The 24,498-nt window shown below is 42.1% G+C and overlaps 1 protein-coding gene across 1 annotated transcript in view; it reads left to right on the top strand.

The window, feature by feature from the left end:
* hivep2a (HIVEP zinc finger 2a) overlaps nt 1-12,315 on the top strand; it is a 220,718-nt gene extending 208,403 nt beyond the window's left edge. Inside the window, exons 7-8 of the mRNA XM_028792422.2 lie at nt 3,172-4,094; nt 10,818-12,315. Of these exons, the coding sequence (XP_028648255.1) occupies nt 3,172-4,094; nt 10,818-11,657 (1,763 nt within the window). The 3' untranslated portion in view covers nt 11,658-12,315. The remainder of the gene's footprint in view (nt 1-3,171; nt 4,095-10,817) is intronic.
* Nucleotides 12,316-24,498: the final 12,183 nt, after the last annotated feature.

The raw sequence follows: 24,498 nt of genomic DNA, 5'->3' as shown, positions 1-24,498 counted from the left end.
TTTCTGAAATTGCTGATTTTCTCTTTTCTGTTAAAATGTTTTGTGGACCAGGGGGGTATTTTTCGGACATGGATTAGTCGTTTAGCTGGATGTAATTGTTGACGATTTGGCCTGATCCTGGATCTGTCGGTTTTTCGAAACTCTTGCTGGAATTGTTGTCATAGCAGCACATCCAAATCCTCAGACCTGCTCGGAGCAGGTTTGTTCGATGTAAACAAGGATTAGCTCACACACTTAATCAGTGGGGCGGCACGGTGGCGCAGTGGGTAGCGCTGCTGCCTCGCAGTTGGGAGACCTGGGGACCCGGGTTCCTCCCTGCGTGGAGTTTTCATGTTCTCCCCGTGTCTGCATGGGTTTCCTCCCACAGTCCAAAGACATGCTGGTTAGGTGGATTGGCGATTCTAAATTGGCCCTAGTGTGTGGGTGTGTTTGTGTGTGTCCTGTAGTGGGTTGGCACCCTGCCCGGGATTGGTTCCTGCCTTGTGCCCTGTGTTGGCTGGGATTGGCTCCAGCAGACCCCCGTGACCCTGTGTTCGGATTCAGCGGGTTGGAAAATGGATGGATGGATGGACTTAATCAGTGTCCGTGCATGGAATTCATTCAGTCATGACTTCACCGTTCATGAATGAGCAACCAATTGATATCGGTATGCAAATTATAAGAAGAGAATTTCATATAGAGAGGGATTTGCGCGATCGGCAAGATCCTTTATTACTCCCGGAAGAAATTCTTTTCAAAAGATACCGCTTTAGCCGAGGGGGAATATTGTACCTGAAAAATTTATTAGGACCTTATATTCAAAGTCAAACTTGGCAAAGTCGGGCTCTCACAACCACACAGACAGTATGCAGTGCTTTGAGCTTTTTTGTAAGCGGCACTTTTTTTATATACTGTAGGCGATGCGGAAGATCTATCTAAAAGTGCAGTTTGCCAGGCAATTCGTAAAGTCTGTTTGGCTCTGAAATATTTCCTTTGGGTTTTCATTGTGTTTCCTGGACACCTGCATGTGCAGACAATAGAAGAGGTGTTTCATGCCATTGCAGGTAGGTAATACACAGGCAAAAACACCCACAGTTCCATAAAGAATCTCACAATCAGCCTAACATTCTCATTACCCAGATGTGATTGGGGCACATGGGACTGATCAGAGTGGAGTTTGATCAAACATTATTTGGAAAATGTACCTCTCCTCCTGATGAATAATCAGACACAGTGTCTTCATCAAATATTTGACCTTCGTCAATATCTCGTTGGTCAGACACAGATAATAGGGATATGACATTCCCTGCAACTGACCCAAGAAAAAAAGAGGGCTATATGGAACATACCTATGGCACACATGGAGGACAAATATATGCAATGACCATCCATTACCTGAAATGAAGTGACCACTGCATCCTGCCACTGGTTCTGAGGAGGAGCTTCCCCGTGGAATGCCCTCAGAAACAGGGCGATGGGCATTTTGCTGGAGAGCCAACTCTTCTGCAGGGGTTAGGTCTGGACCGTGTGGACCTCCACCTGTTTTTTGCTTGTCTGCCTTCTTATTAGCTTTAAAATTAATGTTCTTTACATTATATATGATTCTTTATGTCAACAATTCTTTAAATAGTTATGTACCAATATTTAACAGTTTGAAGTATATTCTTGTACTTCACTTTAACCTGTTCCCGTGTTCTCCTTGTGCTCACGTTTGATCTAGAATTATGACATATTAAATAATGATTATTCTGACACATAGGAAATGAAACGCTGCTTTCAGTAAGTACAATGCACACTACTTAGCATTTAATTTGTCGGCCACTTTTTGCCAGCCGTCTTTTCTGGTTTGGGGTGCTTTTGCAGTGTTACCCCTTGTGCATATTAAATCTTGAAATTCTTCATGTCCTTCGAATAAAACGGTCCTGCTCCGCTTGTGTGAAAAAAAAAATGCGCCCGTTCTTTCGTCATTTTGTTACAGCTATAGCCGTAGAGGCTCTTATCGACCTCTTGACCCCTCAGGTACCACTCCAGACACCAGGTAAAAGTCCAAGACTTCTTTATTTTAAATAATTACATGCACAAAGCACCCTCCACTCCACACTACTCATATAAATCAATTCTCTCACTATAATAATCACTCCTCCTCTCCCAGACACTTTGCCACCCTACCTCCCAGCTCAGCTCAATGTCTGGGCTTTCCCAGGGTCCTTTTATACCCCCTGAGGTGTTCCTGTTCCATAACCCACAAGTCCTTATTACTTCCGGGCCAGGTTAAATTCCTTTTCTTCAACCCGAAAGTACGTCGTTTCTTCTTATCATGTGATCATGACACACTTCCGGGTTATAGGGCACGTAAGAGTCCACAAGCCTCCCTACAGCGACTCCCAGTGGTCCCCAAGGTATCCAGCAGGGCTGTGCATAGAAACTACAAAGTCCATGAGGCCCTGCTGGAATTCGGGGCACGTCCATGCTGTTGGGAGAGCTCCTCCTGGCGGCCTGGGGGTGAGGGCCGGAAACTTTCTCCGGCCATCCATCACACAGCCTATCAAAGACTTGCTGATCACGTTTTCTAGACTCAATATATATGGGCTTTTCAATCAGCGTGGGTGCGCGCATTCATCTCGGATGATTAGATCCAGCTCCGCTAATCTACTACACGGCTGCGTTTGAAAAACCGACTTATCCCGGATGAGTTTTACCGGCATTAACTCATCCAAGATGAGGCATCTGATCTCGGATGATTTAAGTGACGTACGGAAAATACCCCCCTGAGCAGATCGACATTCCCAAGACCTTCACCTTTCTTTATTTTCAGATATTGTATGACGGACACCAGTTGTTTTGGCTCATTATGTATCTCATTATTGTTTGGCTGCTAATTAAGGAAAAAGAATCAATTAAGGGGTCTGACTCTTCAAGAACAAGTCAATTAAAAAATGAATTCCAAAGAAGTTAATTAGCAGCAAAAACAGGTCACTAATTAAGAAAAGGGTTAGAATGAAAACCTGCAGCCACTGGTGGTCCTCCAGGACTGGACTTGGCAACACCTGCTCTAGATGAATGAATGCTATATCGTATATATCTGGTCATTGAGTTTCTGTACCCCTTTAGACCTTTTCTTTTAAGTATACATCGAGTACGTATTTGGATGTACAAATGTCAGACATAACCTTCTCCATTTTGTTTCTCTAGATGATACCCAAAGAGAATCTGAAAAGGTGGAAGTATCTGAAGTTATTACAGATCACCAGTTCTCTGATGCCGAAGACTCGGATGGAGCTGAAGAAGAGGGGGATGAAAATGACGACGATGAAGAGGATGATGAGGACTATGAGGGTGATTCAACACCAAAGACTCGATCCAGAAGCACAAGCCCTCAGCCATGCAGATTTCCCTCTTTGCCAGTAACTGCTGCATCCCCCACGCAGAACACGTCCGAAATTCTGGGCTCCTCTAGTAAGCCTTCCGTCATCAGCTATTTAGTAACCCTACCAAGTATTCAGATAACACAGCTCATGGCACCCAGCGATACCCGAGAGGATTCCCAAATGACAGAATACCAGAGACTTTTCCAGAGGACATTCAGTGAGCCATATAAGCACAGGTTAGATGTGCCAACCTCGATGGACGAGGACTACCTGTTCTCTCCGGAAAACAGTTCCTCCTCTCGAGATCTGTCACCCTCGAGGCTTTCCTCTCCAGGCTGTGATTCCTCACCGTATAGGGAACCATCACCCACTCTGAGAAGGTACTTGTCACCCAGGCGAGATGTTTCCCCCCGAGGCCACTTGTCGCCACGTCGAGAGGCTTCTCCTTTGAGGCACCTTTCACCAAAGAGGGATATTTCATTCAAGAGGGAGGTTTCACCCAGAAGAGACTTTTCTCCAAGAAGGCATTTATCACCAGTGTCCTTAGCAAAGGTGGTGTCTTCAGGCAAAGACATTTCCAGCAGGCGAGAGATGTCACCCCGGAGCAGACACAGAGGCATGATACGAGCAGCATCACCCCGGAGGGGCTTTCATCACCAGAGCAGCTCTTGGCCTGCTGGGCCTAATCTATCATCTGAATTGGTGCCACTGGGGCAGAGGCTCAGGACGCAGTTTGAGCTGGACTTGGTAAGGCTCGTTTTTTCCTTTTCGGATAAACTCTGTTCTTATTTTTTATTCTGGGGGCAGTGCGGAAAAAGAAAATGTAAAATGCATACAGTGGGTTCAGAAAGTCTTCAGACCCCTTCACTTTTTTCACGTATTCATAAGTTGCAGCCTTGTGGTCATATTTTATTATTATTACCACATTTCTTTTAACTTGACCTGTTTGTTGTCTGGTACAAATCTTGTAATCGATATTTAACCCACTTCCTATTGTCCAAATGACTTGAAATTTTGCACACTAACTCATTTCTGATGACAATACACGAATCAGTAATTAGTTTCACTAATTGATCAATAAATCCATGTTAATTAAGAAATTAAATTTTCATATGAGGAATAGTTCACAATTTCACCAGTAGATGGCGGTAGTAACAGAGAGAGATATTAAACGAAGTGTTAAAATATTGATTACAAAATTATACTAAAACAAACCCCAGACTAAAAAGTTGAAAATAATAAATATTGTCACGCTTGGGTCACAGATTTGCACAGAGACACAGGAGGTTGTAGAAAAGAAAGGAACTTTATTCAAAACACTGCAAACAAACATTTGTCTCTTTTCAAAAGTTTAAACGTGCTCCTCCATGACAATTCAGAGATGACAGTTTCCCCAGGAGGAGAGAATGTCTGGGAGAGGGGTAAGGAGAAGCAAGAAATCAGTTTTAGGCAACTGAGAGAAGCCCGTACAGGCTTTTTGACAAAGCGGAGTACCACGCGGGAGGCAGATTACGCGACAGAGTAGTCTGTCTATGTTTCCTAGGGTTTTTCCCCAGGGGCGTCTGTGTCTTTTTGGGGGTACGATTAGCTTCGCAGCTCACAATATTATATACAGTGGACTCTTGACTTACGAACTCGATTTGTTCGCGAGCGCTGGCTGTAACTCAAGTTGGTTGTAAGTCAAGACTATTTTTCCCATAAGAATGGAAATACCCATAATGCGTTCCGAACCTCCCACAGCAACACTTACTTAACCTTTTCATAATAAAAAAGGGTTGTATAATGTGCATAATTTACCAAAACACCAATAATTTTTCTAATGTACTAACCAAAAAGTTATAAAAAGTGCCTAGCCTACCAGAAACAACAATTTCATACTGTACTCACCATTTAATTTGACATCTTTGGGCTGCAGGAAGGGAGGAGGAGGAGAATGAAATGGAAGGTGGTTATTGTTTGGAAGGAGCCTCCTTATACAAATCTTTTCTTTGTAAAATTGTCGAGATGGTGGATTTCGACATGCTGTACATATTAGCGAGATCAGTGACACAAATGTCGCTCTCATATTTCCGCACAATTTCCTTCTTCGTTTCGATTGTGATCGCTTTCTTTACCTTCGTTACCTTCTCTTCCTTCCTTAGCAATTATCGAAAAAAATTATATAAATCACTGCACTGACCGAAATTATGTCCACAAACACATGTATCTGGGCTCCGACTGACGCTGACAAACGCTCTCGGCTGTTTGTTCACAATCGCACAAGCGGATACACGTGACTGCATTCGGGTCGTAACGCAAGATGTTGGTCGTAATTCAAAACAAAAATTTTGGTCGTAAACCAAGTTGTTCGCATGTCAGGCTGGTCGTATATCAAGGGTCGACTGTATATATATATATATATATAATACTTTTTAAAACCCACGCTTATATTAAGTTAAAAAGTGTACTAAAAAGTAAAAAATAAGTGTCTCATACATCACTCGTAAAATAAAAGCGTGGGCGCTTTTGCTAAGATTTTAAGAAGTGTTTTTTGTTTGATGTCGGACTCGACTTCTTCATGTGTGTCTCTCCGGAAAATCCTTGGGTGCCGTTGATTTGACTTTGCACTGCATGCACAGGAAGGAAGTTAATAAATCAGTGGTTCTCATACCATATTTCACAGATTCGGCATCCATGATTTGAATTTATCCATGTGGTGATTCCACATACCCTCGGGTTAGGGTTATTTGATGATTTCACGTTGGCGGATTGCGATTACGAGTGAGCTTATTAATGGACTGGCACACCACACAGGTTTGGTTTCTGCCATGAACTGGATGTTGCCAGGATAGGTGGTGCCCCAAACCACCTATCCTGGCCCCAAATATAAGTTATATTAAACAGGTTGAAGAATTTTATGTTATATTACATTTCACATTAACCAACTGCTAAATCTTCTTTAGAACACAAATAGAGACTCCAGCCCAAAATACCATAAGGTAACAAGGCAGGATGATATACAGAGTGACTGAAATACGAGGTAATGGCGGTGAAATACCAAAAGCCCCGCAGCTCTGAAATGTTGACAACTCTTGGGGTTTTGCAGTCTCCTCGTGTGCCATTTTGGTGACATACAGATGGCTGCCTGTTGAGTTCTTCGATTAGCCCCCCGGGAAAGAAGCTGGGCCTTCTACTTTTTACTGCGTATGTGGCTTGAAAGTTACTACTTAAAGAGTCTCGTTAAATTCTGCTTTCCAAGAAGTATAATTATGTAAAATGAGCTGGAAAATACCTTTCAACCACATCCAATTTTCCAATAGAAACCTTTTAGCAGGAATCATTCCTTGCAACTTGTTTTTTTTTTTTTTTTTTAAATGCCCACTACTGTGGTGCAATTAACATATTTTGCAAAACTGAAAGCATATTGGAAAAAATAAGTTGTGGAGCAGCTTCTCAGTGCCATTTCAGATTGTAAATAAAGTCATTTATTCTGCTGCTTTTCCCACCATGCCAGTCTGTAACTGTAAACCGTGATACGTTCAGTGGGCATCACCGCAAACCGAGAGTATCCGTTCAGCTGCCAAGTATCTGTGTGTGTGAGTTCTTCTCAGTACTTCTAGTAGGAGAACAGCACGATTTCTAAGGGGTGTGTATTTGGGGGGTGCATTCGCTCCATAATTCAGAAGATAGTTTTCGATTTTGCAGCCGTTCACGAGAGGATTACGTGGGGGCAGTTTATTGAATGAGGTTTTAGCCACAGTGTATTTGTTTGGGGCGTTGTAAGCCTACAACTCAGTGCTGGTTGAAGTCCCTAGGCGCTTAATGGACGTTTCCCCCTCGTTGTCCATAGTGGGTAAGCCTGTATTATTAGGCTTCAACGACCTGTGGATGGGAGAGGGGGCGCCCCCCCTTCGGTATCAGGAGTGTGTGCTCCTTAACTTTCATAAATGGCTTCCTTCAGATGACGGCACCTTAGCTGTCCACCTATGTCGCCTAATGGATTGACCGGCTCTGCTCTGACTAGATTTCTGACATATGATATACGCAACTGAGAATTTCTCATGAACGTTTTCATATTAATTGCTGTTTTTTCGCTATTCAAGTTCAAGCACTTTGTCATCGTGTAACACAATGAAATGACTTGAATTATTGAAGTCAGTTGTGTCAGAAACGTTATTTCCGTTCTCCATAAAAACATGAGATTAAAAAAATTTTCGTCACTATCACTACAAACATGGGGAAATAGTAAATAAAGTATATCATGGGCGGCATGGTGGCGCAGTGGGTAGCGCTGCTGCCTCGCAGTTGGGTGACCTGGGGACCTGGGTTCACTTCCCAGGTCCTCCCTGCATGGAGTTTGCATGTTCTCCCCGTGTCTGCGTGGGTTTCCTCCCGCAGTCCATAGACATGCTGGTTAGGTGGACTGGCGATTCTAAATTGGCCCTAGTGTGTGCTTGGTGTGTGGGTGTGTTTGTGTGTGTCCTGCGGTGGGTTGGCACCCTGCCCGGGATTGGTTCCTGCCTTGTGCCCTGTGTTGGCTGGGATTGGCTCCAGCAGACCCCCGTGACCCTGTGTTCGGATTCAGCGGGTTGGAAAATGGATGGATGGAAGTATATCATTGTTGGTTCATTCCTTTAAATTAGCACATATCCAATGTGCTAAATGAACAAAAAAGCTATGTAATAGCGTAACAAATTTTGCAACAAACAGTAATAGTGCCAGCCTACTGTGGATTTAGAAAGTGTCCCGACCCCTTCGTTTTTTTTTCGCCTCCACATTTTGTTATGTTGCAGGGCCTTATGCAGTTGAAATTAATTTTTGCCCTCGTTAAACAAAACTCAAAAATTCTTGCCAATTTATTAAAAATAAAAGACTTTAATATCACACATATTGAGATCTTTTACTCAGCATTCAGTGGAAGCGATGCCAGTCTGGAGTCTCCATGGTTCTGACACAGACAGCTTTTTATACCTGCCGTCCTCCTCTGTCAGGTTTGAAGAAGATTGTCGGTGCACAGCTATTATCAGGGCTCTCCAGAGATCTTTAATTGAGTTCAGGTTTGGACTCTGGCCAGACCACTCATGGACATTCCCAAAGTTGTCCCCAAGCCACTTTTGTCTTATTGTCCCGTTGGAAGGTGAACTTTCAGCCCAGTCTGATTTTTATAGTGCTCTGAGCAGATTTTCATTAAAGATATTTCTGGATTTTGCTCCCTTCAGCTCCAAAACTTGACCAGTCTCCCAGTCCCTGCCACTGAAAAACAACCCTACAGCATGATGCCATACCACCATGTTTCACCGATGGAATGGTATTGTACATTTGATGAGCGGGACCTGGTTTCCTTCAGACATGAGGCTAATCTTGGTTTAATCAGGCCAGAGAATCTTCATTTAGTCCATTTGTCACCCCTTTGTTCAGCTAATAGCTAAGCTCTCCTAATATCTCATCCAGATCCTTCTTAAAGGTTGTTAGGGTTTCTTCTTCAACTCCATATCTTGGTAGTTTGTTCCAGATTCCCACCAACTCTTTGTGTAAAGAAGTGCTTCCTGGTTTCAGTCTTCAGTATACTAGGTAGACAGACTGACAGACAGACACAGTGACCTCAACGGAGCACTGCAGCTCCCCAAACACCCAACACACAGGCTTGGACACAAGTTTGCCACAAAGAGGATTTTTGTTCATTTGAAACTCTTCCTTGTAAGAGTTTCCCACACTTCAGCCACAGTCACGGTTGTAAGTATAATTCAGCACCCAGACACTCTGTCATCCCATGGTTGTCTGTGTTGTGTTATAGATAGATGAGAGGAGACCATTCAGTCCATTTGTTGCCCATTTGTTAGCTAATCTGTCCTAGTATCTAATCCAGATCCTTCTTAAAGGTAGTCAGGGTTTCTTCTTCAACTCCTTGTCTTGGTAGTTTATTCCAGTGTCCCACAACTCTTTGTGTAAAGAAGTGCTTCCTGGTTTCAGTCTTCAGGATACTAGATAGATAGACTGACAGAGCGACCTCAGCGGGGCACTGCAGCTCCCCCGACACACAGGCATGGACACAAGTTTGCCACAAAGAAGAGGATTTGTATTCATTTGAAACTTTTCCTTGTAAGAGTTTCCCACACATCAACCACAGTCACAGTTGTAAGTACAATTCAGCACCCAGTCACTCTGTCATTCCTTGGCTGTCTGTATTGTCGTATAGATAGATGAGAGGAGACCATTCATTCCATTTGTCCTCTGTTTGTTTAGCTAATAGCTAAGTCTGTCCCAGTGTCTCATCCTGATCCTTCTTAAAGGTTGTCAGGGTTTCTTCAACTCCATGTTTCATGGTTTGTTCCGAAGTTTCACAATGCTTTGCATAAAGGAGTGCTTCCTGGTTTCAGTTGCAAATGTGATAGACACTGCGGTGGGTTGGCACCCTGCCCGGGACTGGTTCCTGCCTTGTGCCCTGTGTTGGCTGGGATTGGCTCCAGCAGACCCCCGTGACCCTGTGTTCGGATTCAGCGGGTTGGAAAATGGATGGATGGACGTGATAGACAGACAGACGGACAAGTGGAGACAATTCAGTCTATCAAGCCCATTTGTTTATCTAATAGCTAAGCTGTTCCAGTATCTCATCCAGATTCTTCTTAAAGGTTGTCAAGGTTTCTTCTTCAACTCCTTGTCTTGGTAGTTTATTCCAGAGTCCCCCAATCCATTGTGCAAAGAAGTGCTTCCTGGTTTCATCTTTAACTAGATAGATAGATAGATAGATAGATAGATAGATAGATAGATAGATAGATAGATAGATAGATAGATAGATAGATAGATAGATAGATAGATAGATATCGACAGGGTACTGCAGCTCCCTAATCACCCAACATACAGGCTTGGACACACATTTTCCATAAAGAAGAGGATTTTTATTCATTTGAAACTCTTCCTTGTAAGAATTTCCCACACTTCATCCACAGTCACAGTTATAAGTACAATTCAGCACCCAGACACACTCCTTGGTTGTCTGTATTGTCCTCTAGATAGATGAGTGGAGACCATTCAGTCCGTTTGTCCCCCGTTTGTTTAGCTAATAGCCAAGTTGTCCCTAATATCTCATCCAGATTTTCCTTGAAGGTTGTCAAGGTTTTTTTTCTTCAACTCCACGTTTCGTCATTTGTTCCCACACTGCTTTGCATAAAGAAGTGCTTCCTGGCTTTAGTCTTCAATGCACTTGATAGACAGATAGATAACAAACGAGTGGAGTCCATTTAGTCCATCAAGCCCATGTATTTAGCCAATAGCTAAGGTGTCCCAATATCCTATCCAGGTTCTTCTTAACAGTCGTCAGAGTTTCTGCTTCAGATGCCTTTTCATGCACAATTTTATTTCTTGACCTCCCACTCCCCGCCACTCTCCCCAGCACAATTCTGTGTCTGTGGTTCTCAGTGTGAAGAAAAACGTTCCAACGTTTGTACAAAATCAACAAGTATGATTTTAACTTTCCCTTTTTCTTAATTTTAGGAGCAAAGGAAGGATTCTGTCCCACCGTTGTGTTATTCTGGAGAGTATCCTAATGGCCATGAACCTGCTCATTCATCCCTGCCCACGGGAAACCACCAAGGCTATCTCTTCAGTCATCTCCCCTTACATTCACAGCAGCAAATCCGGGCCCCGTTCCCCATGATTCCTATCGGTGGCATTCAGATGGTTCACTCAGTTCCTGCTTCTGTGACCGGCTTAGCTCATTCCTCCAGGCTGCCTTTGCAAAAGAGTACATCCGAGGAGTCCAGCACCAGTGAAGTGTCGTATCCCATGATGGACTGCAGCATGAAGGCCTCGGATTACCCCGCGAGTCATCAGGTAAAAGCAGCTTCCTCTCAGATAACAGTGTCAAGGATTTCCCCAAGTTCTTTGAGCTCGTCCCAGAAAGAAAAGAGCCCGAAGACAAAAGAGGAAATGGCTGAAATCATGGAGAAGGAAAAACAAGAAGAAATCCTACAGACTTGTACAAAGGCGATCGCGTCGCTTCGAATCGCTGCGGAAGATGGAGCCCTGTCGGGAAGGGACGAGCCCGCAAAGGCTTCCGACCTTCCTCAGAAGCCCTTGGAAAGTGCACCGCTTGGCATTCAGCACTTTAGTGGACCCGAGGCCAGTCACGAGGCGGCCTGCGCTTCAGCCACCCAATCGGACGCGCACGTCGACAAAGACAACCTCAGTGTGGCAAAAACGGCATTAGGTCATTCCACATTTTACAGCCGAAGTGCGGAGGACAGACTTTCAGGGCAGCTCGGCTCGAGGGAATTGCCAACAAGCACAAGAGATCCAGCAAGAGAGGTTTTGGAAAAAGGCGAACTACATTGATACAAAATGGAAGTGTCAAAAATTTAACAAAAGAGGTCTTTAAAACAAACCATTTTTTTGTTATAGTTTCCTTAGAGTTTTAAAAAGTATAGCATGCCTTTGATAACCTGGTTTGCTATTTTACATTTTTCTTTCTTATTACAAAAAAATAAATAAATAAAAACAAAACACAGAAAAAAGTTGACTTATACATGAGCCTGACCAAAATTGCTTATGGACTTATTTTATTGTCCAGTCTGGTACTTTTAAATGTACAGATGTTTTGTGCCTTTTCTTTACTTTTGCTTATATTCTTATAAGCATATTAAGCAGGAAATTTGTAAATATTTAGAGTTTGTGTATCTGCTTTGTAATAAATGTAATTTCCCTTCTTTTTTGGACACTTGGGTCTGAATGATGTGAAGTTCAAATAGTATCAATATATGTGAGGTTGCACTAAAACATATTTTTCTATGAGTGAAATTAAATTGCTTTTGTGTACAGCGACAATTCTATAATACTAATATTTATTGTACTGTTTCATAAATTGTACATTTTTCTTAATGTTGTGGATGCCTTTTTTATGTGAAGCATGGATTTTTTGCTATTGCCTAGAACAAAGACTGTATACTGTAAACTTGCTATTTCAAAAAAAAAAAAAAAAAAAAAAAAAAGAAAATATATACCAATATATCTTACTCTCCACTAATGCATTAGCAGACGAATAAGTGCATATAGTAGATTGTTCTCAATGCTTGTAACTTTTTTGTCTCCTGTTTTCTGGATTGGCTATAGGTAAGTGCTAGATGTGATTTAAACAAAATGATAGTACTGTTAAGCATTAAGTGAGACAACCTGTGCTGTTGTGCATTTCTTTCAAAACGCTTACTAAAATAGTGATAACATATTAAAGGTATTTGATCTCATGTGAATCATGTTGCTCTATGTACTTGATTTAATCGACTAGTATGGAAATACATTCCAGCTGATGTAAATATGTACAAGTCCAATTATCTATTCAGCTCTGTGTAATTAATTAATTACTCGATGAATGGTATGTCACCAATACCTGACAGTCACTTAACTGTATTACGGTGTCTTTAAAACAAAACAAAAAATAAAATTCAAAAGGCAACTAAGCACAACCAATTGTAAAGGAAGCAAAAGAGGGAAAAAAAAATACAACAAACAGTGGTTACCTTTGTGATGTTTAGTAGAAATAATAAAAAAAAAATAAGAATAATCTGTAAAACCCAGTTTGAATAATCTGTTACAGTTCATAAAGAAAGAAAAACCAGGATTGTTGGTTAAAAAGAAATAATTAAAAACCAAAAGAAATAAATAAAACTGCTATACTTTGCATGCCATGTTACATATCTTTTCTTAATAAGACTGTACAGTCTCTTGCTCTGCCTTCCTTACAGGTGTCTGAATACCGCGTTTCACAAACGCACGGCGGTCTCGGCCCCTCACCTCCCCATCTTTGTCCCTGCTGAAGGTCAGTGGCTGCCTGGTTCCATTCTGTTAATTCTTTCATTATATATATATATACAGATAGATAGATAAACAGACAGACAAATATGAAAGGCACTATATTAGACAGATACATATGAAAGGCACTATATTATAGATAAACAGACAGACAAATATGAAAGGCACTATATTAGACAGACTGCGGTGGGTTGGCACCCTGCCCAGGATTGTTTCCTGCCTTGTGCCCTGTGTTGGCTGGGATTGGCTCCAGCAGACCCCCGTGACCCTGTATTCGGATTCAGCGGGTTGGAAAATGGATGGATGGATGGATATTAGACAGAGACAAATATGAAAGGCACAATATTATTTATAGGTAAATATGAAATACACTATATTATAGATAGACAGACAAATACATATGAAAGGCACTATATTATAAATAGACATAAATAAATATGAAAGGCACTATATTATAGACAGATAAATAAATATGAAAGGCACTATATTATAGAGAGATAAATACATATGAAAGGCACTATATTATACAGATAAATATGAGGCACTATATTACAGATAAATAGACAGATACATATGAAAGGCACTATATTATAGACCAATAAATACATATGAAAGGCACTATATTATAAATAGACAGATAAATAAATACGAAAGGCACTATATTATAGACAGATAAATAAATATGAAAGGCACTATATTATAGAGAGATAAATACATATGAAAGGCACTATATTATACAGATAAATATGAAAGGCACTATATTATAGACATAAATACATATGAAAGGCACTATATTATACAGATAAATATGAAAGGCACTATATTACAGATAGACAGATACATATGAAAGGCACTATATTATACAGATAAATATGACAGGCACTATATTACAGATAGACAGATACATATGAAAGGCACTATATTAGACAAATAAATATGACAGGCACAATATTATAGATAGACAGATACATATGAAAGGCTCTATATTAGACAAAAAATATGAAAGGCTCTATATTAGACAAAAAATATGAAAGGCACTATATTATTGATAGACAGACAGATACATATGAAAGGCACTATATTATAGATTGAGCTTTATTCGTCCCCAGGTGGAAATTTGGCATTTTTACAGATGCTCTTTAAATAAGTAAAGTTTAATCTCTATGTCTGAATTGTTTGATTTGTAATTTTAAACTGTGAAGCAGAGGGGGAAATCAGAGAAAATTGTGGAGGATGCACTGTAACTCATCAAAAAGTGGGCACTCACTAAACAGCAAGTCGTTATAAAACTTCTGCTTGTTAGCTTCAAGAATCTCTCAGGCTCGGAATTTTGTGTAAAGATGGTTAAGCCCGAGTGTCTCTCAGGTTAAGCTGTATTCTTCACTAGTCCAAGCAGCACTCAGAAACAGTGATCTGCTGCCATCTAGTGGATAAAACATCATGCTGCAAAAAAATAAATAAATATCTCACCCTTAGGGGAAGGATGAGAAGCACAGGCATCTGCGAGAGGCACAGAGTAGAGCTGCTGACCCTTAGCATCAAAAGGAGCCAATCGAGGTGGTTCAAGCATCTGATACAGACACCTCCCTGTGGAGGTTTTATGGGCACAACCAGCTAGGAGGAGACCTCAGGGAAGACCCAGGGTTCACCAGGAGGATTACATCTCTCAGATGGCCTGGGAACGCCTTGGGAATGCACAGTATGAGTTGGCAAATGTGGCTGGGGAAAGGGACATATGGGCCTCACTGCTAAGATTTTCGGCCCCACGACCCAGCTGTGGATAAGCGGTGGAAAATTAATCCAAAAAAAAAGTATATGGTAAGTCATCAATACTTATGAGTGGGGCAGACTATTCAACCAAAACACAGAATGGCATGTAAACAATAAAATGTAAGTCCAATTTTATACCCAACTGAAACTGAAGCAGGTCTTAGAGCAAAGGAGAGAATGAAAACAAAACTGAGTGCCATTATGAACAACGCTGCACATTCCCTTACTGAAACTGACACGGAGGACTTTCAGCCAATGACTTATTCGGCAGAAGTGTGTTGAAGGGCTCATTCAATACCAACAGCAATATGCCTGCATATCCAGAGCCAATGAAAGGTTATTTTGCACCCTAGGCCAAGCTTATTAGTGTGCCAAGCGACTGTTGGATAACTAACCTGTGTGCCACCCCCCCCCCCCCCCCCCAACATGATCTGCACCCTAGGCAAGTGCCTAATTCACGTTAATGGTGGTGCCGGCCCTGTGTATAGCACCTCACAGGGACTGGGACAACCAGGTCCAAAGTTTTCTTTTTAATGTTCTTGCCTTATAGTCATTCTGGTGTCTCTTTGAGACCAAAGTGTGTGTGTGTGTGTATATTTTTATTTAGTTACTTACTTATCTACCTATTTATGTATTTATTCATTCAAAGAGATTCTGTAAAAAGTCAAATTTCCCATTGGGGACAAAAAATGTTTGATATATATCTATGTATCTAAAGAGGCCTGATCAGTTATGGGACGCACTCGGGACCACCAGGAGGTAGCAAACTGAGTGCCATTATGAACAACGCTGCACATCCTCTCTCTGACACCAACACTGAGGACTGTCAGCCAAGGAATTTTTCAGTTGATGTGTGAAGAAATGCAACTGGGGGTCCTTTATACCTTCTTTGTTCAGACCAAAGTGTGTGTGCATAGTTATTTATTTATTTATTTATTTATGTAATGAGCTTCTGTAAAAAGTTTTCCCCTGGAGCTAAATAAGGTTCTCTCTTTCTCTCTATGTCTCTGTATTCCCAAAGACTGTCAGGATAAGCAAATTCCCGACAGTAAAACTGTCCTGTGGTGTTCTGTCCGGGGCTCTTCGCTGCCCTCGTGACTCTACATGGTGTGAAGTGGGTTTGAAAATTTGACATTATGCTCGATGACGACTGTACGTCGGAAGGGGATTGAAAGCCCGACAAGAAGGAATAACAGCTGCGCTATTCCACCTGGAAGAAACTGCAAAAATCTCCCGTTCAGAGTGTTCAATTACAGGATCTGAGGAAGGTTGGCAGGTCAAAGAAATGGAGACAATGAGAGCCGGCAAAGTCAGCCAAGTGGAAAAAAAACCTCATGGAGGGAAAAGCGAGGTGTTGAGAGCTGAAATACCAGGATGTTGGTGCAAAAAGTCCAATTTAAGAAAAAATGAATTAAATAAACTAGGGGGCTCCGTCCCCAGGTTTGGTTATCCGAATATACAATTTTAAGAGATTATTTTCATGGGAATTGTTACATATGCATTATTTTCACTTTTACTTAAAAGTAAAACAATATTTGGAATTAACTTTTCTTCAAGATCTCATTGAATTTTGATTCAGTGTTTGGACTTACATTGTGACAACGCAACGTATAACTGCCCGTGAGTGGATATCGTTTCATTCTCTCTAATAAATAAAACGACTTTTTTAAAATGTTTGTCCATGCCCTTTCTTCTTCGCTTAGTTGTTGACGTGTCATCAAGAACGTGTAAAATTATTGTCCTGATAAAATTTATAAGAGCTGAGAGCGCATTCACACGACTGAGAGGTTAGACGACCGTGGTCTTGTTTGACAATAGTTGTAAGGAGGGCGTGACTTGAAAGAATCTCATGTTAAAAGTCTCCGTTTCACGGGGTCTTCATACCGCGCCATCGTTTTTGGAATCTTAATTCTTGCTGGCAACACGAATTAGATGATCTGCAAGTCTCCGACTTAAAGTTGAAATTAGACAATATATTCGATCTCTTTTTGCTGTTCCATTATTTCACCGAGTAATCATTTCCATTTGTTAGCGCTATTGCGATCTTGACTATCCTTTTTTGAGACGTTTGAATTTTTGCACTTCCATTATCTCTAACCTGCTCTGCATGTGTACCGCGCCAACGTTTTTGAATTCTTTACGACGTTCTACTTTGTCATCTACTCTTTGTCTTTTATTTCCAACCCCGCTTGGCGCCGAGAGCACAGAAACTGAGACTGACAATAGCATCCACACGAATGAGAAGTGAGTGGACCGCGGGTGTGGGTGTAAATGTTTGAGAGGATGGCGCGACTTGTCAAAATCTCTTGGCAAAAAGTCTCGTCTCGCAGGGCTTGAAATTTTCTCTCATGGGATTTCACTTTCATCAAGCATCAAATCTTTTAATTCCCGTGGATACTCCTCTTCATTGGGAAGAAACACTACTTTTCTCTGATGGCAAATACAAATCAGACGATCTACAAGTCTCCGACTTAAAGTTTAAATCTGAACAAGATATTCGATCTCTTTTCGCTGTTCCGTTATTTCACCGAGTAATCATTTCCATTTGTTTGCACTAATGTGATCTTTAGATAGATAGATAGATAGATAGATAGATAGATAGATAGATAGATAGATAGATAGATAGATAGATAGATAGATAGATAGATAGATAGATAGATAGATACTTTACTATCCTTTTTTGAGACGTTCGAATTTTCGTACTTCCATTATCTCTAACCTGCTCTGCATGTGTACCACGCCGACGTTTTTAAATTCTTTACGACGTTCTACTTTGTCATCTACTCTTTGTCTTTTATTTCCAGCCCCGGGCATGGACTCGTCTCATGGGACATATAAGTGTCTCTCCGAGAAGATCACGTCTCGTCTCCTTCCAAGATTTTTTTTTTACAATAGAAAGAAAAAAAAACTGTTTGTGGTAGTCTCCATTCCTCAATTCTTCTTTTGGCTGCTCCCATTAGGGGTTGCCTACTGTGGGCTGGCGCCCTGCCCAGGGTTTGTTTCCTGCCTTGCGCCCTGTGCTGGCTGGGATTGGCTCCAGCAGACCCCCCGTGACCCTGTAGTTGGGATATAACGGGTTGGATGATGGATGAATTAGGGGTCGCCACAGTGGATCATCTTCCTCTATATCTTCCTGTCCTCGTCATATTGCTCTGTCACCCCTATCACCTGCATGTCCTCTCTCACCACATCCATTAACCTCCTCTTAGGCCTTCCTCTTTTCTTCTTGCCTGGAAGCTCTATCTTTACAAGACAGATTTCCTTATTTGCTACCAATCCGCTTAAAAACATTAAAAAAGTACCTTAAGGGAAAGGTGCTATATAAATAAAATGTGGTGTTATTATTATTAATATTCAAGACCACAGAAATTGTGGTGGGCTGGCGCCCTGCCCAGGGTTTGTTTCCTGCCTTGCACCTTGTGTTGGCTGGGATTGGCTCCAGCAGACCCCCTTGACCCAGTAGTTAGTATACAGTATAGCGGGTTGGATAATTGACTGGATGGATGGACCACAGAAATATGAATACTGTATCTACATTGATAATCCCCTTACTGGCTCTTAACTTGCATTTCCAGATCCTCGAGGCCGAGCCGAGTCAGACACTTTAATGACTTCCAGAGGTGATTTTTCTGCTCAAAAAATGCTTGATGAGTAGTGAAATGATTTTACACTCACGGTACAGTAGGCTGTGTCTGATCTGACTGCTTTCTGTTCTTTTTTTTATCTTACTGACACTCATGTTAAAGGTTTCTATTTAGTATTTTAAGATTTACAGCACCGTGCAAGTGGCATGTCTTAATTGTATCACAAAGACAAAGCAGTTAAATCTGAATCAGTGGTAAGAGCGTCTGGCAGTTTTATATGTAACTAGCTGTCCCCTTCAGTTCTGCCCAGGTAGTAGTGAAACAGGACAAACTTTAAAAATGAATAAAAAAATAAAAAATGTAATTCTGGCCAAGGGGAAGGTAGGCACGCTCCCACGTCAAACGTCACCACTGTATCTGATTGTGTTCAGCGTCCTCCACGTGGGGAGAAGAGCTCGTGGCCGTGATATCTCTGCCAATGAGCAGCTACCATCTAAAACACACGGAGCTCTGATCTCTCTCTCTGAAAAACGTCAAACGTTACTCCTTAACAATCTGTAGATGATAATGTCTGCTGAACAAACAGATATCGCTAGCTAAGTGGAGGCGAGGTGCACTCCAACACGTGGCGAGAGGTAGAGCGACTCGAACGGAGGCTGGCACGTGAGAGCGGAAGGCCCCGCAGCCTCTCCCCTCGACCCCGCAGACTGTCTCTCTGATTCGCATGAATAAATCGGTGACACAACCCATCTATGTGACTTAGCAAAATGAGAGAAGTCGCAAAATCAAACGGAATGTTCAAGCAAATTATTAAAAAAAAAAACGATCTAAATCCGTTTTCTATTGAAATACAGACAGACATACAGACGTTGGATTTTACATATATAGAGACGAAGCGCAAAATATGCAGATAATGAATAAAAATGGAATTACCAATGAGATGATTATGAAATTCAACTTCTTCTATCATTAACTTCATGGTACTCCAAAACTGGGGTGGCAACAACAAGAAGATTTCCAATGAGAGGATTGCTGAAAGGCAGCTTCTTGTCACATTGTGCTGAACCAGTGAAACAAGAAGACAATGACAATTGTCTAAAACAGTGGATTTGCGCAAATGAAATCGGTACCGCAAGCGAACTATGATACTTAGCGTGATGAGAGAAGTCGCAAAATCAACCGGAATGTTCAAGCAAATTCTGGGGAACAATCTAAATCGGTTAAGAAGTTCTCTCGTTCGCTAGCTAAGCAGAGATAAGGTACACGCCCTGAGGCTGCCACCTCAGTGAGTGAGTGAGTGAGTGGGACCCTGCCCAGCTCCCCACTCCTGACATCACGCTTCCCCTTCCCGTCGGCCTGCAGCATCTCTCTCGGATTTGCTCAAATAAGTTGCTCCTGCTAGCGAACTATGATTCTTAGCACGATGAGAGAAGTCGCAAAATCAACCGGAATGTTCAAGCAAATTATAGAAAAATAGCCGATCTGAATCTGTTAAATAGTTCTGTCGTTCGCTAGCTAAGTGGAGGTATGGAACGCCCTGAGGCTGGCGCATGAGAAAGGAGGTTCCCGCCCCCCTCCCCTCGGCCTGCTGCGTCTCTCTCGGATTCGCACAAATAAATCGGTATAGCAAGCGAACTATGATACTTAGCGTGATGAGAGAAGTCGCAAAATCAACTGCAAGCAAATTCTAGAAAAACACCCGATCTAAATCCGTTAAGTAGTTCTCTTGTTCGCTAGCTAAGTGGAGGTAGGGTACACGCCCTGAGGCTGCCACCGGAGTGAGTGAGTGAGTCAGTGGGACCCTGCCCAGCTCCCCACCCCTGACATCACGCTTCCCCTTCCCGTCGGCCTGCAGCGTCTCTCTCGGATTTGCTCAAATAAGTTGCTCCTGCAAGAGAACTATGATTCTTAGCACGATGAGAGAAGTCACAAAATCAACTCGGAATGTTCCAGCAAACTTTAGAGAAAAACCCGATCTAAATCCGTTAAGTAGTTCTCTTGCTCACTAGCTAAGCGGAGGTAAGGTACACCCAGAGGCTGGGGTGTGAGTGAGGAGGACCTATAATTTGCTTGAACATTCCGATTGATTTTGCGACCTCTTTCATTGCACGAAGTATTACAGTTTGCTTGCGGTTCTGATGTATTTGTACGAATCTGAGAAACATACAGTGGGCCGAGATGTGTCTGTATGTCTGTCCGCTTTTCACGAGATCAGGTTTTTTTCCTATAATTTGCATGAATATTCTAGTTGATCTTGCGACTTCTCTCATTGTGCTAAGAATAATAGTTCACTTGCAGGAGTGGTGCATTTGCTCTAATCTGAGACAGAAGCTATGGTCCGTAAGGGACCTTTCCTATTAATCTATCCATTACTATCTATCCTCCTTTTAACATATAAAGCCTTAAATGGCCAAGATCCAGTTTACTTGCCTGAACTTATCATGACTTACAAACCAGAGCGCACATTAAGATTTCAAGATGCCGGTCTGCTTATGATTCCAAGGATTAATAAGATAACAGCGGGAGGTCGAGCTGTTGTAAGTCGCTCTCACTGTTGTAAGTCGCTCTGGATAAGAGCGTCTGCTAAATGTTGTAAATGTAGTTACAGGACCCCCCTAAACTGTGGAATGGTCTGCCTGCTACTATAAGAGATGCCCCTTCAGTCTCAGCTTTCAAATCCCAGCTGAAGACTCACAACTTCAGCTTAGCACACCCTGCCTAGAGCTGCTGATTACAGTGCATCCGGAAAGTATTCACATCACTTTTTCCACATTTTGTTATGTTACAGCCTTATTCCAAAATGGATTAAATTCATTTTTTTCCTCAGAATTTTACACACAACACCCCATAATGACAATGTGAAAAAAGTTAACTTGAGATTTTTGCAAATTTATTAAAAATAAAAAAATTGAGAAAGCACAAGTACATAAGTATTCACAGCCTTTGCCATGAAGCTCAAAATTGAGCTCAGGTGCATCCTGTTTCCCCTGATCATCCTTGAGATGTTTCTGCAGCTTCATTGGAGTCCACCTGTGGTAAATTCAGTTAACTGGACATGATTTAGAAAGGCACACACCTGTCTATATAAGGTCCCACAGTTGACAGTTCATGTCAGAGCACAAACCAAGCATGAAGTCAAAGGAATTGTCTGTAGACCTCCGAGACAGGATTGTCTCGAGGCACAAATCTGGGGAAGGTTACAGAAAAAGTTCTGCTGCTTTGAAGGTCCCAATGAGCACAGTGGCCTCCATCATCAGTAAGTGGAAGAAGTTCGAAACCACCAGGACTCTTCCTAGAGCTGGCTGGCCATCTAAACTGAGCGATCGGGGGAGAAGGGCCTTAGTCAGGGAGGTGACCAAGAACCCGATGGTCACTCTGTCAGAGCTCCAGAGGTCCTCTGTGGAGAGAGGGGAACCTTCCAGAAGGACAACCATCTCTCAATCCACTAATCAGGCCTGTATGGTAGAGTGGCCAGATGGAAGCCACTCCTTAGTAAAAGGCACATGGCAGCCCACCTGGAGTTTGCCAAAAGGCACCTGAAGGACTCTCAGACAATGAGAAAGAAAATTCTCTGGTCTGATGAGACAAAGATTGAACTCTTTGGTGTGAATGCCAGGCATCACGTTTGGAGGAAACCAGGCACCGCTCATCACCAGGCCAATACCATCCCTACAGTGAAGCATGGTGGTGGCAGCATCATGCTGTGGGGATGTTTTTCAGCGGCAGGACTGGGAGACTAGTCAGGATAAAGGGAAAGATGACTGCAGCAATGTACAGAGACATCCTGGATGAAAACCTGCTCCAGAGCGCTCTTGACCTCAGACTGGGGCGACGGTTCATTTTTCAGCAGGACAACGACCCTAAGCACACAGCCAAGATATCAAAGGAGTGGCTTCAGGACAACTCTGTGAATGTCCTTGAGTGGCCCAGCCAGAGCCCAGACTTGAATCCGATTGAACATCTCTGGAGAGATCTTAAAATGGCTGTGCACCGATGCTTCCCATCCAACCTGATGGAGCTTGAGAGGTGCTGCAAAGAGGAATGGGCAAAACTGGCCAAGGATAGGTGTGCCAAGCTTGTGGCATCATATTCAAAAAGACTTGAGGCTGTAATTACTGCCAAAGGTGCATCGACAAAGTATTGAGCAAAGGCTGTGAATACTTATGGACATGGGATTTCTCAGTTTTTTATTTTTAATAAATTTGCAAAAACCTCAAGTAAACTTTTTCACGTCATTATGGGGTGTTGTGTGTAGAATTCTGAGGAAAAAAATGAATTTAATCCATTTTGGAATAAGGCTGTAACATAACAAAATGTGGAAAAAGTGATGCGCTGTGAATACTTTCCGGATGCACTGTAACTGTACAGAGTGCATCTCTGTTGTTAGTCATTAGCACTAAAACTTATAACTATCATGTTATTTATTTTGTTACTAACCCTCACCTATTCTGTTTCTCTTCTCGGTACTCAAATGTGGCACTTGATGCCACAGCCCACCTGCCAAGTTGTTTTGCCTGCCTAAGGTAAAGTCATCCCTGATGGAGGATAACAGGAGTCATTGGTTAGAGGGGCCCTTTCATTGGATTGGCTGGCCCAGCACGGTTTCAGCTGTGGAATGGCCAATAGGGGGAGGCAGCTTGATGACTGAGGTCTCCAGGACTCTAAACAAATCCAAATCCTATTATGTGATATCATCTACTGTTAAATTCTGCTCTGTACTTGTTATATTTCTATTTTACTATTATACTGTATTGAGGATTACTTGTCTTCTGCTCTGTGTATTGCGTTGTATTGACCCCATTCTTTTTGACACTCACTGCATGCCCAACCTACCTGGAAAGGGGTCTCTCTTTGAACCACCTTTAGGGTTTCTTCCATTTTTGTTTCCTGGGGAGTTTCTCCCTATCTTCTTAGAGAGTCAAGGCTGGGGGGCTGTCAAGAGACAGGGTCTGTTAAAGCCCGTTGTGGCACTTCTTGTGTGATTTTGGCCTACACTAAAATAAATTGTATTGTATTATACTATGCTTTAATGCTATTTTTTCTAATACAAAAGACACAAGTAAGTTCAGAATTCTGTAGCAGGCTGAAAGCAGTGCAAGTAATGCGTTAAAGCATTGTGTGAACCAGCAAAAAAACAATCAGGAAAAACACAAGATTTAATTATACAAAACCAGAATTTCAACCAAAGAAACAAAGTGCCGAGGCCCAAAAAGACTCCCTGGGAGAGCAAGATGGCACTTTGGTAGTTCGGTTCTTCTGGTTACGTGAGATTCAGCCAAACAGCAAAGACAGCTGATAAAGGAGGTCAAATGGTCTTTAATGTTTAGAGGGTGCTAGTTTTCCCACATCAGACACATTAATGGAGTGTAAGCACGCTGAATGTTTTATGAGAGACGTTACCCGCCTTGTAAAATCCCGCCGTATTTCTTTCTGCAGATTTCCTCGCAAGTCCTCAGACTGTTGTGAAGTAAAGTCACCGCTGCACTGTCCAGTGTTCTGAAATCACAGACATGAACCATTAAGACTGCATCTCCTGGGCAGGACACTGTGTTGCCGTCACTTGCCGATAGAATAGGAACACAAAATATTAAATCTTTTTGCGCCTTTTTTTTTTTTTGTGATCGCCAACCTGCCCGCAGAGTGTGCAGCTTTCTAAAACAACAGGTTCTTTAAGTATGTGGGCGCAGACAGATGGATTTTTCAGCAGTGGCTGTGTAGTCCCAATCTGTTTTTGTAATTCGCAAGGCCTTCCTCCGTGTAAAATCAAATACTCGACTGGCAGCCGAGGAAAATGAAAAACAAGTCTTTGGTGAAGACGTTGGAATGGCAGCGTAGTGCCAGGTAAAATTTGCATCATTTTTTCAGATAGTTGGAAATTAAATGTTAAGTGGTTACCAAAAAAGATGATTAAGAGCGGGGGAAACTCACTTGCATTTCCCATTACTACAGCATTTTAATAATAATAATACTTTACATTTATACAGCACATTTCTCACTACAGTACTCAAAATGCTTCA

The sequence above is a fragment of the Erpetoichthys calabaricus genome, chromosome 15 (genome assembly GCF_900747795.2).
Source record: "Erpetoichthys calabaricus chromosome 15, fErpCal1.3, whole genome shotgun sequence".
NCBI lineage: Eukaryota > Metazoa > Chordata > Cladistia > Polypteriformes > Polypteridae > Erpetoichthys > Erpetoichthys calabaricus.
This window is presented reverse-complemented; position numbering and strand designations above follow the sequence as displayed.